The sequence below is a fragment of the Phyllobates terribilis genome, unplaced genomic scaffold (assembly GCF_046119375.1).
Source record: "Phyllobates terribilis strain yellow unplaced genomic scaffold, ASM4611937v1 Scaffold_9__5_contigs__length_417890890, whole genome shotgun sequence".
Lineage (NCBI taxonomy): Eukaryota > Metazoa > Chordata > Amphibia > Anura > Dendrobatidae > Phyllobates > Phyllobates terribilis.
This window is the reverse complement of record NW_027362769.1, coordinates 353736130-353754669: the sequence shown is the minus strand read 5'-3', so window position 1 is coordinate 353754669 and position 18540 is coordinate 353736130. Positions and strand designations below refer to the sequence as shown.

The 18540-nt window shown below is 42.9% G+C and overlaps 1 protein-coding gene across 1 annotated transcript; it reads right to left on the bottom strand.

The window, feature by feature from the left end:
- Positions 1-1359: 1359 nt before the first annotated feature.
- Positions 1360-14864, bottom strand: LFNG (LFNG O-fucosylpeptide 3-beta-N-acetylglucosaminyltransferase). Its single transcript, XM_073648142.1, has 8 exons — positions 14376-14864; positions 7234-7282; positions 6272-6371; positions 6005-6158; positions 4742-4827; positions 4456-4621; positions 4266-4351; positions 1360-3145 (listed from the first exon to the last, which is right to left on the bottom strand). The coding sequence occupies exons 1-8, from the start codon at positions 14778-14780 to the stop codon at positions 3079-3081; spliced, it is 1113 nt and encodes a 370-aa protein (XP_073504243.1). The 5' UTR covers positions 14781-14864; the 3' UTR covers positions 1360-3078.
- Positions 14865-18540: the final 3676 nt, after the last annotated feature.

Below are 18540 nucleotides of genomic sequence, written 5' to 3'. Positions count from 1 at the left end.
ATTCAGGTCATAGAGCAGAAGAAATCTGTACCCCTGCAACTGAAAGCTTGAAGCAATGATGCTTAATTATATGTAGTAAAAGTAAAATCTGGGTGGCACCAAAGGATCAGATTATTTTATTTTGGCCACTGACTACTAGACATTTGGATCTTGAAAAACACAAAGATGCAGAACCATTGGAGAATACTTTGTCCTTTTACACAAAACCTGTAGAAAATCAAGGTGTTGTTGCCCTCATCCGTCAGAACTACTTTTGGGTCACAGTATAAGTAGTTTAGGAACGGTCTCAATTCTCATGTTCTATAACTTATCGTACATATTGTTTCAGTGGGCCATTTGTTAACATTCTGCCAGCATTATAGGAGCTGGAACTTACTTTCCATGATTCAACATCTATAGTTCAAAGACATCCCTGCCCTAAACTGAAAGCCTGCCTCAGTTAGACCTTTATGCAGTTTGACAGTACACTTGACAACAGTTCGTGAACTGCAAGGAGGCAAAAGAGCGAATCCTAGTGATTAACATTTTAGAGGGTGATAAATTTTTAAATAAATGTGAAACTGACAATCTGCAAATATAATATCAAATGAGATCTAGTTGCCTGAAAGTACAGAGACCATTTAAAGCCGTGGTCCATTGTTAAAACTCCCTGTAATTGGGTTCAGTCTTAGGCCACGTTCACACGTTCAGCATTTTTCACCCACTACTGGTTTTGGCTTACAAATACTGATGAAAAATACTGAACGGGTGAACATGGCCTTAGGGTACAACTAAATTTAAAATCTGATAGGTGGTTATTTATCATGGGTTCTACCAAGTCACCAGGAGCAACTGGAGCCAAATTAAAAGGGGGTTGTCTACCTTGGGAGACTTTACTTAAATGAATGTATTTGGGTCCAAAAATCATTTTGCAACTGGATTACATTAAAAAAAATGTTACAGTTTGCTTGTTGCACTGTATTGCAGGTCACAGAATGAGTTAACTGAGAATCTGTCAGTGAGCTCGGTCTGATGGGGAGATTGTAACTTACAGTATATATCATTTTATGAACTCTTCTCAGCTGATTTAAGACCATAAACCCCATAAAGAATTAATGGGCAGGGTGAAAAAAGCCTGCAAAAGCAAAACTATGCAAAATCTTTTACAAAACCCAATTGCAAAAGTAACTTTTAGCCCTAAATAGAGAAAGGAGGAAAAAAAAAAAAAATGGACAGCCCCTTTAAGACTTCATATTGAAAATAATCATATACCTGGCTGTTTCTTTACATCATTTTGACTTTACATGTGACTAATACATTCGTAAAACAATTATATCGGATATGTACGGATGCACAATAAATAGTGAAACAATACGACCATTTCAAGCAAGGAACTGCTTTATTTAAAGCAGAGGACGACATACATCAGAATCACCCCGACACCGGGTAGAATTCCCCTGAGAACAAATTGTTAATTCTCTTTAGATTTATAAAACAATAAACTCCTATAACAATGAACCCCCAGATACTGGGATAATTTAATAATGCAGGCACATTTAAGATAGAACATTTTTTTTTTTTCATTTTGATAAAACTTTTTCTGATCCACAGAAAAAGAAACAAAATATATATAAATTCATTAGACAAAAAAATAGATTTGTGAGATCCACAGTAAAAATACTGTATTTTTACATTATATACAATCAATGCCCACTATGGGCAATAACATTACACCCCCCCAAAATGTCACCTTGAAGCTGCCATAAAACTCTGCCATTAAGTTGACTAAAGAAGAATAACCCATGTGGGCTGGAAACTATATTTTATAGAAAATTTGCAGTTTGACCCCCAAATCCAGCAGTGTGGATGGCTCCATGAAGAGGCCCGTGTACTTTGGGAAACAGTTGAGCTCAGAGCATTTTTTGCATAGAGGTCTAATGGACACCACACTTTTGCAGTCGGCTCCTATAGAGTTTACTGGCAGAGTTTTGGTACAGATGCCTTTTGAACTCCAAAATAAACCAAAATGGCCCTGAGGCCTTACTACAGTCCCTTGTGCATCCTCAGACCATCAATAATGGTCTGCAAATAAAAAATAAAGAAATAAAGGATGGGATCAGAGTAGCAGCTCTAAACGTTACAAATGTTAGAGCTAATTTCAATATGGCAGCTTCAAAGGTGCTTTTAGAGTCCAGCTCTACTATTTCTACACGGTCAAGTGCCTTAAAAAAAAGTGGTGAAGACCCGATTCACTGCCACCACTGCAGAAAATACAATGCAGAACACCGGCAGGAACCTGGTCAAGCTCCAGTCCTATCTGATCTAGAAGTTCCCAGTGGTGACCATCTTTAGGTTTTACACCAAGGAACACTCCTACGTGATAAGACCAGAGCCCAATTATAAAATATATCTGTTTAACATGGGAGGTTGTCTTCATTTGGACATAAATCCGGAGCCTAAAAAGGGGGCAACATTCTTTTGAAAGTCTTCGAAGCCTTCCCAAAAAATGCACACAAGACCTAGGAGGATTCAAAAAGTTAGTAGCACCAAGGTGGTCCTGCTGGAATTATTACTAACTGGTATAGAAAGTACCAAAAAAAAATTAAAATCAGTCACTAAGGAACATAAGGACATGGGTTTAGGGCATGAAAAATTGGTGCGCTAAAATTTGGTCCGCAACAGGGAAAGCCATTTTTTGTATGTAAAAACAATTAGGTAGCTCACAGGAAGCAAACATTTAGCAAGCAGGTCTTCAGCAAACATTCTATAAGAATAGCAGACACTGCTGCAAAGCAATTGCATAAAAGTCTATAGGCTTGGAGCCACACGACATGCAAGCACTGTCCATCTTCAGGCTCTGTTCCAGAAGTCAGCACACTTCTCAGCCACACGATGAGGTGCTCTGTAGAGATAAGCTGTCATTGACTGCTCAGTCAGACAGTAACCGGCCGCACAGCAGCCTATGAAACCAAACACTGTGCAATCAGTGCACAGCACCAGAAATCAGCGACATTCACAGCAAAGGGAAACACGTACAGGTCCCACATAGCCCTTTGGATACCAGGGAAACTTGGGACGAGGTTGAAGAAGATTTGTAGTCTAATAGGCAATTTTCTTGGGGCACCATGGAGTGTCTGAATACAACAGACAATGGATGGACCGGAATCTGGAAAGGAAACATGTTTACACTCTTTAGTACAGAAATTTTCACGTACAGGTTGAAAACTTGGGGGGGGGGGGGGGGTTCATCTTGGATGGAAGTAGAACAAAAGGAATTTCGAGGCCAAATAAGGAATTTGAATAACAGTTTTTAGGCCATAAAATATTAAAATAATTTTTAGACTTTCAATTGGGTAAGATTTTATATGTTACAATTATAGCCGCTCGTTTGGGATGGGTAGTTTGTATAAAAATAATTCAGAAGGCAAAGATCTCTAATCTAGAGGCAGAAGAAAAAGTAGGAGAGAGACTTTCTTATAGACAAATCTGCTTTGAAAAGTAGGAGAGAGACTTTCTGGTAGACAAAGCTGCTATGAAAAAGGAGTAGTTCCACATGTGGTTATTAGTGATGAGCGAGCGTGCGCGCCACTCAAGTGAGCATCGGGGTGCTTGGGTACGCATCGAGTATCTCTGGTGCTTGGGTCCCCATCCATCATGTTTCACAGCTGTTACAGCCAAAAACGTGCAGGGATTGCCTGCCATACACTGTCAATCCCCCCCATATCTATTGGCTGTCTAACAGCAGTAAAATCTGCGGGGCAGGAACTCTAGCATGGTGCTCCAGCAATGCGTACCCGAGCACATCGATGCTCATTGCTCTCACATCCCTAGTGGTAATACTTTAAGTAGCCTTAATTAACGAGAAAGTTTGGCATGAACCTGAAATGCAAGACAGAACTACATATGAAGATCAATACAAAAGGGGCATCAAACCACACCAAGGTGGGAGTTTTTGAATATTGACTCCCTTTTGTATATTTAAACCCCCTCTTGTTGTATTGATCTTCATATATAGTTCAGTTTTGACAAAGTGTTTGGCATGAACCTGAAATGTGTTAATATCTGAACTACTCCTTTTTCACAGCAGCCCAGTCTACCAGACTCTTACTTCTCCTCAATCTACATGCAGAAGATTCTTTATTTGCAGATGCGACTGCAACAGAATAATCTATAGACATTTATTGGAGTTGTCACCCCTCCCAAATATGGCATTTGAGTAGCCAAATAGATCTTTGGGCTGTGAAGAAACCATAAAATATTAAGAACCAACATTAAATGCCTCTTACCTTGAAGGATCCTCCTCAACTGAAAAAGCCCCCTTCATCAGGATTGCGTTTCTCTTATTTTCAAACATTCCATAACTTAATGTCACCTAGAAAACAATAAAACACTGGTTACGTCTCATTTTTTTCTGATTAAGCGGAACCAAGAAGAGTGTTGGAACTTTGGAAATTTCCCATTTGCAACGTTTCTTACCTGATTGTGGATCTCGCTTTGAGGAACTTGGTGAAGGTTCTCCAAATGAGAATGAAACAGGTTGCTTCGGATTAATTTCACACCCAGAACAGACTCGATAATGTAACCAATGGTGCAGTCATCAGGAAGTCTGATCTTCTCTGCGGTGTTCATGAAATGTCCACCACTGAAAGCAAGAAAAAAAAATAACAGGAAGTTCTTATTAAAAGAGGATTCACACCAACCGTCAGTTTAACTATAAAAGTGTAGCACCACAAGCAAGCTATTGTACTTTATTGATCCTTACCTTGCCCATGGACTCATTTTCAATGCCAGGCCACGACTGATGCAGAATCCAGCACCTCCGGTGGCAAACCAGAAGTTGACAGGACGCTGAGAAGAACAAATTAGAATTACTACACCAGTGGAGGAATGTTTAGAAGAATACTATTCAAAGTGTTCTCATGAGCCTCAAGAAGGTGTCTCATCTGAGATATTGTAGAACCAGACAAGTTTAAGGTCAATTCTAAGGGTTTCCTGACTAATTTTTACTCAAAAATTTGGTGGTCCTGTAAGAAGCGATTACGAATGGGAGAATACTTCAAATATTTGGAATAATCCCTGTTTGGGGGAAATGCAGAGTTTGGGAAATGGAAGGGATTGAAGTATTTGCAATTATATATGTGGAAGGACACCGGATCATTTGAACATTTAGGGAGACCCTATGGCTACAATTAAACCTAAATTGGAGAGCGATGTGGGACTAATTACTCAAGAGGAGTGGAAAGACATGCTGGATTCACCAGGAAAAGTATCGATAAATACGACTCAAAGAAAATCTCAATTTCTTATACATGGAGTATACAGAACCCCCAAAATATTACATAGGATGGGCCTTAGGACAGATGTCCATGTTGTGGGGAATATTGGGCAGATTTAGTCCAGCACCAGTTTGGCTGGGAAAAGTTGTGGGCAGATTGGTCTGAGGTCTTTAAGGTTCATATTTCTCTAGACCCCAGGGTGCGTGTGGGGGAGATTTGAGGCTCACCCCCTGAACAATTAGCAATAACCAAAATTTTGTAAGACTATAGCTAGCCACTAGCTGGCAAATACTGTTCCCTTGATAGTAAAGGTTTGAATAACATTACTCTAATGGAAAAAAAAGTGTGTTCACATCAAAGGGGGGCTACTGCTATATTTGGCAATCAATGGGAGGGGGGGGGGGGGTGGATGGATTAAATGCCCAATTGTAATGTCGGAAGATCTGGCCAGAGATGTTATTTTCAATACCCTTGTTCTTCAATAGTAGTATACTATGTCAAATGAAAAATTTCACGGTTTTTAATATTTATGTGGTTTATTGGTAAGATAATTTTATGCAAATTCAGATGGATAATTGAAGGGTGGTGGGAGTTGGGGGTTAAAAAAAAATTCTGGGATTCTGTAATTGTTATTGGACTTCTTACTTTCCTGTAATTTCTGTACCAACTAATCTAAGAAATGTTTGTTTACTAAAAAATGCTTTGATTTAAAGAGAAGGTGATGTCTCAAGGTGGTGGAAGTTCCTTACCATTTTGCTTTCACTGATTCTCTCAGTTGCTTGGATTGGTCGATCCAAGCTCGGCTTCCCGATATAGATGTCGCTGGTATGAGAATATCGGGACAACAGTTTCAGCAGCGTCTTCACATTGACATAGTTATCGTCATCTACATGGCAGAACCACCTGAGACAAGATGAGCAAAGAAGGTCAGATACAGGAACGAGACAGCACCACATGGTCACTGGCAAACTTTAGGCAAAATGTTCATTTTTGATTTGGTTGGAGAGGACACTTACTTTTTATTGGACTCTATGAACTTGTCGTACTCCACGGCCATTTTGCAGGACAAGGCTTGACGGCTGTGAGCTGCCGAGCAGTTTGTGCTGATGACATTTCCTACAAAATCACAGAAAATTATGGTCATCATGGAGGCAACGTACAAAGAATTATGGGTTATGATCATTCATTGCAAGCAGGGTTTATTACAGCTGTTGGGGGCAAGGGTATAGGGTTACAGTAGAGAACAACATCACATTGGGGGATGGAGGCAGCAGATGGAACATGACAGTCGCTTTGCAAAAAATGGGGGGGCTGGGCAAGCACAGGGAACATTTGAAAGGGTTAATTACAAGTCAGCCCTCCCAAAACTATATTTTTTTCCAAGGAACGCTGTCCTATTGAGCATGGACTTTCCCAGATCGGACCACCTGTTACTGGCTGTGCGCTCTCAATAGAAGCTGTATCAGTCGTCTGAATGGAAATCATTTACATAAAGAGAATAAAGGCCATGACCCATACTCAACAAGGAGAAGAAAAAAATACACATGCCACATTAGTACAAAACCCACCCCTCGGCTGGTGTTCCAGCCCCCACTATCCATACTGGTTAATACTATGTATTACTCCTCTGCAGTCTAGTTAAGAAGGTCTTAACCATAAAAAAGGGGGTAAAATGTAGTCCAAAGAGCCCAGATAAGCACCATGACCATTTGTAAGGATTAGGCCCCAACAATGCCAAAGAGCACTTAACCACCTCGTATTATCCCTATATTGACCGGCTGGAAACACTTAAACCAATATAAAGTAATTAATATGCTCTAATTCTTAATTTTTACTTGGTAGTAAAAAAAAAAATAAAAATTAAAAAGGAGTAAAATCAAAAAGGAGTAACCCCAAAATGATTAAAAAAAAAGTGATCCAAAAGGATCCCAAAAATGAAATTCACTACAGCTACAAAATGAGAAAATTCAAACCTCACCTGTTTTGCGTTGCAGCTCTTCGTCTTCGCCGTCCGTGAAAATGTAAGTCTGAAAGATACACAATGCCGACAAAAGGAACTTTAGATTATTTTTTTCTATGCACCTGGGATTCTTTATTTAAAAAAAAAAAAAAGAATGTAGAAAAGCAGATGGTTAGGGGACAGGGCATGTAATTTGGGACTACACCCCCGTGCAGATCCACAAGCCGTTTCTATTGTGCACGGAGGCTTTGAAAAGAGACAGCTGTGTTGGTTAAAAAAAAACTAAAGGGGATAAAAACAAAAACTCCTTTTCCTGAGGCTGGTAAAGGACAGAGGGAAATTTAACTCAAGGGTTTTGTTACAAGGAAGAACAAATTTCCAAAAATTAACCTACAATTCTGTACAAAGTAAAATCTGATTGTACCCAGTTTTTGGGGACCTTGCAGCTGTTTCTTTGGCACGAGACTTGGCATCATTTCACCCGACGGCTCTGCCAGCCTTAACACCTGCCTGCTGCCACTTTGCTTTCAAATTCTTTTTTTGTCTTTACGCCTCCATCAGTTCCTATGTAACTCAACCACTCTGTAAAGCACTAGGCTTACAAGACCGCCGGCTACCTTCCTTACCCCGCCCAGCTCTACCTTCTCCACCTGCCGGGCTGCACTCCCTTATTTACACAGGCTCAGGATAAGCAGATGCCGGCTGTCTATGTGGTTAGGTTTCCATTGTGCGCCCTGATTGTTGTGGGATGGCAAGATATTCACAACATGAGAAAACATAAGTCCCATCAATCAGTTTTTGGAGAAAGCCGAGGGAAGGTAACATTGTGCCAGATGCAAAAAATAAAAAAGTATGCAACAAAAAGAAAGAAACAAGACAACAAAGGATAAAGAAAATAGGAGGGGAAGTCGGCTGACGTGGTAGAGTCGCTGTCAAGAATCATTTATGGTGGCGATGGGTATTCTTTATGTTGGGGGAAAACGTTAGGTGCCTGTTTTCCAACAAAAGGGGCCACCCTTCGTCACTGAAGGATAGCTTAAGCCGAGACATGTCCGTCCTGATTAGCATACAGCTGGCCTGGTTAAGCTTGGGGTATTGAAGGGAGAAGAAAAGAAAATGATTGATGCGGAGAACTATTCTTCCTCCTGTGGTACCCAAGGAGGGGGGGGGGTGAATGAATGATGACGGGGTGGATCCAGGGTTCGAATTTAACACAAGAAAGGCAGAAATTGGTTAAAGTGTCTTTTGTGCCTATTGTTCGTATACAGCACTTCTGCGGGCCAGATTTCCCTAATGGTCCACGGCACAGCGTCGGTAGGAATGTATGGCATTTATTTTATGGCCGGTCTCCAGTTCATCTTACTAGGCGCAGCCTTTCTACTATAAATAGATAAACTAAGAACAATCTGATCCTGGATCCATCAGCCCCCTCTCGCTGTCAAGAGACAATGGGATGACTCCTGGCCATAAAAGAAGAGTCGCCTTTATGGATGGACAGGAAAGGAACAGCAGGCACCCCCCTTTATTGGAAGGAAACTCCGGAAACTTACAGACTGCTTGCCTGCTCCTTGTGAGGAAGGGATGGGGACTGTTTAAAGCCTTAAGTGTCACCTCTCAAGAGATATCAGATCAGCAGAATTGCTGCCTCACACCCCTTCCTGCCAAGCCCAAGACTTCAGGAGCCCAGCCAGGAAATCCAATCAAACCCAAACAATTTTGCAAAAATGTTGACATTCCAAAAACAAAAAAAAAAAGGGAACCTTTTACCCCAAAAGTATAAGACTCTTGTATAGTTATAGTCATAAGGCATAACATTTTTTGGTTGCTTTACCTTTAAACAACTTTCTGGAGGAGGTGAGGTTAACATCTTAAGGCAAAGTACAGGGTTCACTGCGGCTTATGAAAAGCCTCTGATGTTTTACAACTTTGCTAACATGTAGGTGACAGTGTATGTCAAGGTGGCAGGAGAGCAAAGCGACACACGTGGAGGAGGGGGGATGTCAGACAGCAAGTCACTAATACTAAGGCTAGAACAAAAAAAAAAAAAAAAAAAAAAATCAAAAAATTGCTAAAATTCTCCATCATTTCATAACAGTCCCATGACTCACTGTCTTCTAAAATGTCTCATCTAACTTCTGCTTTGTCTGCACTTCTCAAAAATTTCAGTTTCAACCCTGGGTTAAAGCAGAGGAAACATCATTGTTCTAAAAATCAGCAGTCGAAATAATGACAGGATGCCAACTCCTATTGTAACAATAGAGACCACCACTGTAGTAGGTGCAGACAATTGAGGACCCCCCTTCGCTGCCCCCCCTGAGGTCTGGTCCTGCTGCTAAGGTTAACAATGGGTAACTCCTTGGTAAAGTTTACTGGTGGGTGGAGGGGGGGGGGGGGGGTGTAGTTAATTTTGCAACTGATAGTGCGGAGTGATACACAATATACAAGTTATGGTGCAATCTTTCTTTTTGGACATTGATTTTAAAATTTGAATTTCCCGCTGCGGTGTAGACAGGTTTGACAGGATGATACCTGCTCATGTCATGGGAGGAGGAGGAGGAGGAAGGCGAGTGTCTGCAATGCACCTGATCCAGCAGGTGTACCCAAAACATTGCTAGTAATTTAAACAAAAAAAAAAAGGAGAACTACCTCCCCACCCTGTTCCCTGTTTAGGATGACAGTATTTTTGGATGCAAAATGGGGAAACAAGAAGTTCTGCTGTTTCATGTACTCATTACCCCCCTGAAGAACTCGCTCCGGGAGGTCAGAACCAGTTCTTCCCGGTTAGATCAGATTAGACTGGACCCATAATCTTAGGTATGTTTAAAGCACAAACACATGTGAATTCTTCCCGACTGATCCGTGTTGATATATACACAGAGCAGCACGTCAGGAGCATGTCAGGAGCACGGCACGCCTTTCCTGAGCCGTTACACCTGAGGACAGGGCAACCTCCGTCTTCACTGCCACAGACCCCGTCCGGTGGGGTTATTAGTGTGTGCGCACATATCAATCCCTTCACTGCCAGAGGCACATCGTTCTAGGACAGGAGTTTCATCTCAGCGTGGGGCTTGATATAAGCAGTCCGTTAACCCTTTAATTATTCCCCACCTGTCACTCAGGTATACAAAATATGCCAAAAACTATCTAGTCTCTCGCTATTGAGTACATACATCGCCAACAGTCACCCAAGGAGCAGCCATTGTGCTAAAAAGCTACAAACATAGCACATTATTTTAACTTCAAGGGGGACCCGTCACCAGGTAAAAAGTAACTAGTTATTGCTCTTTTATTTCCCGCTGTTCTCCTGAATATTTTTTTTTTTTGATTTTTTTTAAATCCACCACACAGTTACAGAGATATGGGCCTTTTTATTTAGTGCCAATTTTTATGGTCTTTATTAAGGGGGCAGGACTTAGAGAGTAGTCTAAAGACACACCCCTGGAAAATCCTGTAGGCCACGCCTCCTCATTAAAGACCATAAAAATTAGCACTGAATGAAAAAGTGAGAATATCTATTGAACCGTATGGTGGATTTAAAAAAAAATAAAAAACGGGAAACTCAGGGGTGCAGCGGGAATAAAAAGAGCAAGAACTGAACACTTAACCTGGTCACTAGCAAAGTATAAAGCCATTAAAAAAAAAGCATGCAGAACAAGCCAATATATGGAGTAAATGGAATATAGATCTAACAAGCCCCTCTTTCAGTAACTGGGGGTGGTCCAGATTTTAATGAGTAATCCCAATAAGTCACTTAATACCAAAAGCAAGACAATAGAGCGAGGTAACCGTATAGGAGCGCTATAACAGGACACGGGATACCGGACCTGTTGTGTCTTATCAAAGATGCCTTGTCCTTCATATAATGTGGTCTTAACCCCTTGTGAGGACTGCAGGGGTTAAGTCTGGAAGAAGGAAGGGAGATCTTTTACAGGTAGCCTAAGCCCACAATAGGGAAGCACTCCTTGTGTTAATGGACCAGTGCCAACAACTAAGGGTAAGCGTGTGCGGGAGTGAGCGAATACTCTGTTTTGGGTTAAACACTGGATGTTTACTACCCAGGGGCATGTTGGACTGGAAATTCCACTTGTGCCCTAAGGATCTGGCAAAAAAACAGCAATTTAGTCAGAGCTGTTGACAAAACATAAGTTCATTGCTGACTACATACAAAAAAAATAAAATAAAAAAGTTCTATCCAAGGAACAGTTAAGAATTTAGAGAAATCTCCTGTGATCGAAGGGCTCTTAAAGGGACAGCGCACAGAAACTGTTACGACATTGCTTAAGGATTTTTTTTTCTTAAAGACCTTAACTAAGCTTGCTTTCAGTGTGTAGAAAAGGATTATCCCGCACATCTATAGTGGCTGCTGTCAAGCCATAACTTCAATGAAACCAATGCCAATTTCACTTCCAAGCCTATTTGGTCACATTTTCCCCTGTCCTTCAAGTCTCCACCAAGGACTGTCAAGGATGTCAAAGGGGGTCCCAGAACGCTACACCCTCCTCCCCTTCCCCGGCTTGTTGTCTTGGGGCTTCGCTGGCCCACATCTCCAGGCAACCTGACCTGGACACCGCAGCAATAGCTTGGACTTAAGCGATTCCATGATAAAAGCTTCACGGAAGAGGCAGCAAAAAAGCTCGGAGAAAAGGGGCATTGTTATCAAACGCAGGGGGACAGCATGAGAGAACAGGCTCCGTCCCTGGGAACTCAAACCGCCCGCAAAACAATGAGAAACCAAAGAAGAGGTTCATTCTCCGGGATGTCATTCTACAAGACTCCTGAAATTTATCCTCTCCCCTTCATCTTCAATGGAGACTCAGATTCTCATTCAGAAGTTGGAGTTTTTTTTTTTTTTGTTTTTTTTATTATTTCTTAAGGAAGAACTGACAATGAAAGCCGCTCTGCTACCAAGGAGGAGAATTTATAAATCCAGTAACGGCATGTGAAATAGGAGGACAAGGCTATCCAAAAAGACCAAGGTTCTTCAGGAAGCCCTTATGGCCCTTGGCTAGGCTCAACATCTCAAAATTTGCTCAACATCTGAAACCTACTCATCTTCATGGGAGAATATGCAGATTGGTTCTCCAGAAGTCCATACCCTTAAAAAGACCCAGCTAGTGCATGGTCACACAGTTTTTGGGCAGATTTTTTAAGGCAGAAACGTTCCAACTCTCCAATCAAACTTGTGTTTTTGGGGGTTTCTGCTCTAAAAAGTACAGAAAAAAAAAACAAAAAAAACACATTCTAAGGAGAACCAGAACATCTCCCTTCCTGATGCAACATCTCAAATCTTAGTGACGAATCACCATTAATAAGTCCAAGTAGCCAAACAAGAAAGAAAGCCATTAACCCTGACATATGGAGAAGATAATGCCCCATGTTATTAGGGCACCATGTCAGGTTGCTTCAGAAGACCTTGATGGCACCCATGACTTTGCTCATCTTTAATCTTTACATTTGACAGAAAAGGACCCCTGTGTAAGATTAATATATGGGCCCTTTACATCCCAATAGCTCCTCAATGCAAAATGGCACCTGTTTAGCAGGTAGAAGTGGCCTCTCACCTCCTGGGCCCCTGCACCTGTCAGTCCCTGATATGACAAGCTAAATAGAAACCTCTATATGCAGGATGAGACAGATTCAGACCCAGGTAGTAGATAGATGAGCCATAGACATGAGGTCCTTATCTGCAGACCATTGGCAGAGCCAAGTAATCTGCCCACCAAAGACATCAGGACATCTGCAGAGCCAGAGGCGGACATCAGTGCAACCTGTGCAGCAGCAGGGGCTCAAGAGGTCAGGGGGCCACTACTACCCCCAAAGCAGGAAAACTGCATTATGATGAGCTCTTGGACTGCAAATGGCCCATACATTGTTCTTACATAGGGGTCGCTCCTGTGTCCGCCATTGTGCAGAGCCCACCAGCTGTAGCGGCAGCTAATTCTCATGTCTTCGGGGAGCAATATTGCTATATATTGGCAGATATACTTAAGTAGGGATGGGGGGTCCACCCATATATGCCCCAGTGGGGGTGTAAGGGCAGACACCCCCTACTGATCTACTGGTGTATACAGGCAGATGTACATCAATTCATAGTATTATGCCTACATACATAGGGGGCATGGGCATATGCCCCCCCACTGGGGTATATATGGGCAGACACCACCGCCAGTATTATGTATACACCACTTGACAAGTGTATGTCAGCAGACAACACACCCCCCCCATTGATGTATGTAGGCATATACATCCTCATTGATGCATATAGCTCGAAAAACACCCCCCCCCACTGAAGTATATATGTATGCCCCCCCACCCGCCCCCCCATTGATTTATATGGGCAGATAACCCCCACTGATGTAGTGATAGATCCATAGATACCCCCCCTTATGTTGGGGCACAGCCCCCCCCCCATGGTGGGGCACAGCTCCCCGCTCCACCCCCCCCTAATGCCTAATGGTGGGGCACACAGCTCCCCGCTCCCCCCCCCAATGGTGGGGCACACAGCTTCCCCCCCCCTAATGGTGGGGCACACAGCCTCCCCGCTTCCCCCCCCCTAATGGTGGGGCACACAGCCTCCCCGCCCCCCCCCCCCTAATGGTGGGGCACACAGCCTCCCCGCCCCCCCCCCTAATGGTGGGGCACACAGCCTCCCCGCCCCCCCCCCTAATGGTGGGGCACACAGCCTCCCCGCCCCCCCCCCTAATGGTGGGGCACACAGCCTCCCCGCCCCCCCCCCTAATGGTGGGGCACACAGCCTCCCCGCCCCCCCCCCCTAATGGTGGGGCACACAGCCTCCCCGCCCCCCCCCCCCTAATGGTGGGGCACACAGCCTCCCCGCCCCCCCCCTAATGGTGGGGCACACAGCCTCCCCGCCCCCCCCCTAATGGTGGGGCACACAGCTTCCCCGCCCCCCCCCCTAATGGTGGGGCACACAGCTTCCCCGCCCCCCCCCCTAATGGTGGGGCACACAGCTTCCCCCCCCCCCCCCCCCCTAATGGTGGGGCACACAGCTCCCCCCCCCCCCCCCTAATGGTGGGGCACACAGCTGTCACTTCTGCGTCGCCTTTTAATGCGAGACAATGAGCGCAGGACAAGCCCGGGGCTGCGGTCACCAGCACAATGCCGCGAAGTGTGAACAGAGCACAAAGCCTAAGCCTCACCTGCTCCCTGTTCCTGGAGATCCAGGTGTCCATGAGCAGGTCCATCCTGGACCGGTGGAACTTCTTGGTGGTCTTCACCGCTATGAAGACATCGTCAGCAGTGACCTCCTCCACGGGGGGCTTACTGGCCCTGGTGCCTTCCGTGGATGGAGTGGCCACCGGCTCCACGTCTCTCCTCACCCGGGTCAGAGTGCTGATGTACGAGGAGAAGCTGCGGGCAGCCCCTTCCTCCTCCAGCCTGGCAGCAGGGGCAGCCGGCACCTCCAGCTGGCTCCGAGAGCCCTCCACCTCCGGCTGCACCTCCAGCACCTGCCTGGTCTGCTGGTCCACCATGAGCACCAGCAGGCAGGTGAGCGTGGCCCCCACCAGGGACAGCAGAAACTTCCTCCCGCAGTTCTTCAGCATTGTGTCCGCTGCTCCGCGCTGCACGCACCGCCCTCCACAACCTCTGCTCACACACTGCCTGACAATGCCGTCCACAGGGATTTAAAATCTCCTAGAACAGTCACGCCCACCAAGGAGGGGTTTACATGTAGCCACGCCCAGCAAAAGCCTGAACACTGTGCGGGGCGTTACATAGGGGGCGTGGCGTTCAGTAGTCACGCCTTTAAGCCCGCCCACTAACAGATACAATATGGGATTGAGGCATGTCTGGCGTGGGATCCCTGAGGATACGGCTTGTGTCACCCGTAGGAAGGAGACGTATCGCGACAGATGACTTATCCTGGGAGTCTGGGGCGTAGTTTTCATCTGGTGCACTACAACTCCCAGCAGGTCCTGACAGCTGTAACCTGGTGATCGTAGAAGGAGAGAAATGTATCATAGCCTTGTGTTATGGGAGAGCAGGGAGCGTGAGACAGAAGGCAGCATCAGGTTATTCTCCTCCTCCACATGGAATATATATATATACTGCTGCTACAAATAATATGTTACCTATCCTTCTATCTATTATCTATCTATTATCAATCAATCATCTATCTATCTATCCTATATCTATTATCTATCATCTATCTATCATGTATCTATCTATCTATCTATCTATCATCTATCTATTATCTATCTATCTATCCTCTATCTATCTATTATCAATCAATCTATCATCTATTATCTATCTATCTATCTATCCTATATCTATTATCAATCAATCATCTATCTATCTATTATCTATCTATCCTCTATCTATCTATTATCAATCAATCTATCATCTATCTATCTATCATCTATCTATCTATCTATCTATCCTATATCTATTATCAATCAATCATCTATCTATCTATCTATTATCTATCATCTATCCTCTATCTATCTATTATTAATCAATCTATCTATCATCTATCTATCCTACATCTATCTATCTATCTATCTATCCTATATCTATTATCAATCAATTATCTATCTATCTATCTATCCTATATCTATTATCAATCAATTATCTATCTATCTATCTATCCTCTATCTATTATCAATCAATCTATCATCTATCTATCTATCTATCTATCCTATATCTATTATCAATCTATCATCTATTATCTATCTATCTATCCTATATCTATTATCAATCAATCATCTATCTATCTATCCAATATCTATTATCTATCTATCATCTATCTATCTATCTATCATCTATTATCTATCTCTCTTATCTATCCATCTATCATCTATTATCTATCTATTATCAATCTATCATCTATCATTTATCTATTATCTATCTATTATTTATCTATTAATCTATCTATCTATCTAAAATTCCCCAAAAAGGGGAATAAAGCAGCATCATTTAAAAAGTGCAAGCCACAAAGTATTGGACCACTGGACTATAAAATACAGACAAGGAGTGCACACCAGTATACTCTCTTCCCCTCCTCCTCTCTCTTCCCTTCTCCTCTCTTCTTTCTGCTCCTCTCTCTTCCCTTTTCCTCTTCTCCTCTCTTCCCTTCTCCTCTTCTCTCTTCTTTCTTCTCTCCTCTCTTCTCTTCTGTCCCTTCTTATACATTGAAAGTGCTAAAAACTGCTGTGACAAGCTGCAAAAAATCCACGCCCAATCATCTGGAGATTTCAGGATCTGCAGGGCGGGCAGCTCTGCCATGTAGGGGGCAGTCAGACTACACTGAGACTTGCTGGACTAGGTAGTTATGTTGGTTAATAAAGTGATCTGACCTGTGATGTCTGTGTGTCCTCCACCCAGTGATATGTCCAAATCTCTTCATCCGTTAACCCTTTCCTAATGTAGGACATACTGGTACTAAGGATCGGCTCCATACCCCACAGGTGCTGGCCGGTGCACAGTAAAGTATTGTAGTGCAAAGCATTAATGACCACAGGTTAAAAAAAATAGAGTGAAAAAAAACGATTTTTAAAACTGTTAAAAAATAAAAACAAAAAATAAAAGTTTGACTCTTTTGGTTTTTCCCTGTTTGAAAGTAAAATAAAATGACCATATTTGGTTTCACTGTGTTCGTAAAAGTCCAGTCTAGCAAAATATAAAATTGCTTGGGGGAAAGACCATAAAGACAAAAATTGAAATGCCAAAATTGTGTTTTTTTTTCCTATCACTGCGCCTCCCTTAAAAAAAAAGAATAAAAAGCAATAAAAAAGTTGCATTTCCTCCAGAGTGGAACCAATAAAAACCACAGCTCAGCTCACAAAAAACTTCTCCCCGCACAACTCCACTGCCAGAATAAAAAAAAAGTTACGATTCTCAGAAAATGTCACTTTTTTTTTTTTTACAAACTTCTGATTTCTTTTTCACCACTTAAACCCTATGCAGATGGAAGAATAAAATAATTAAAAAAATGGAAAAAATACTGAAAATGGAGTCAGATGGGAAGCGGTTAGAAGCGGAGCCCCCCTTAAAGAACAACTTCTGTCCACTTCTGAAAATGAGGATGTTTTCCCAGCATGTGCAGGGTTATTTTTTCTGGTCGTCTTGCTGCCACAGACCATAATTTCATGTTTTTCCTCGCTGATCCCTGCGGACCCTATTGCACCACGTGCTGCGCCGGCCTATAAATAGTATTTGGAGCCGAGGACCCACTTGGGTCTCTGACAGTTCGTCCTTCCTAATTGCTGTCGCCAGCAGATCACTAATATGTGCCGGAGCTGAGTGTTTGTTGAAAAGACAGAAGTGTGTCATATGTGAAAGTTTGTGCCCCCCCCCCACTTACTGCAATCACAAGTGCTGGTGAAATCCTAATTGACTCCTGACACTCAGTCCTGTGCATTATTCCAGTCCCATAAATAATCCCATTACCAGGTCCCTGTTCTCGTGAATGCACGTAAGAAACAGTCTCAGCAAATTGTCTAATCCCCCTATAAATCAATTTGTGTCCTCCTGTACTACAAGTCCCAGCAGCACACTCTAAAAGACTGCAGACCTCTGCCATATACAGTATCTTCTAATACCAAGATCTGAAAAGTGCTCCCCCTAGTGGACAGTTTAGACTGAAGTTGGCTGCTCCATATATCCCATTTCCTGGGTGTTTCTTGCTCCGTAGCCCTCGACTGGCTTTAGATTTCACATTTTACTAGTCCATTGACCCAGGCAGGTTAATCTATGTGGAACTTGTGAACAAATATCCATCAGGATACGATTTTATTTCTTGCTGAAAGGAAAAAAAAAGAACTTGGCTGTAGTATTGACCCAAAGAAGTCCATAGGTGACATATTGAAGGGTTTGTCTGCTACTTATAAATAGATGTCCTATCCTTAGAACTCCCCAATGTTCTACCTGCAGCCATATCTACAAATTACATGGCACAGCGCCATTCATTGAGTAGTGGCCATTTCCGGGTACTGCAAATCAACTCCTATTGAAGTGAATGGGAGCTGATTTGGAGTCCATAAGAATAACCCCCATGTACAGAGTATGCGGTGCAGTTCCAGCTCTGTGCACTAAAAAAATGGTGGGTCGGCTTTTATGCCCTTTTGATCAAAATAGTGTTAACTAAATACCCTATGTTATTGACATGTACTATTATTATTTACTTGTTGTAGGGTCTATTATATATTTTTTTCTTGGGTTCTGTCTGTGAAATGGCCGCAGTGTGAACATGCTCTTATACTTTGCACCTATAATGGCTTATAGTCTGGCTAATTTCTTTGGTTTTGCTGTAGTTTCTTGTACTTCGTACAAACAGTTGGCGTAGCCCCCCCTTTCTAAGCTAAG

Bases quoted from the DNA above. Each gene is read 5' to 3' on its own strand.
- LFNG (XM_073648142.1), bottom strand. From the start codon at position 14,780: ATGCTGAAGAACTGCGGGAGGAAGTTTCTGCTGTCCCTGGTGGGGGCC. The intron at 7,283-14,375 runs GTGAGGCTTAGG...TGTATCTTTCAG, and splicing joins TCTCCAGGAACAGGGAGCAG to ACTTACATTTTCACGGACGG. The intron at 4,622-4,741 runs GTAAGGATCAAT...TCTTGCTTTCAG, and splicing joins AAAATGAGTCCATGGGCAAG to TGGTGGACATTTCATGAACA.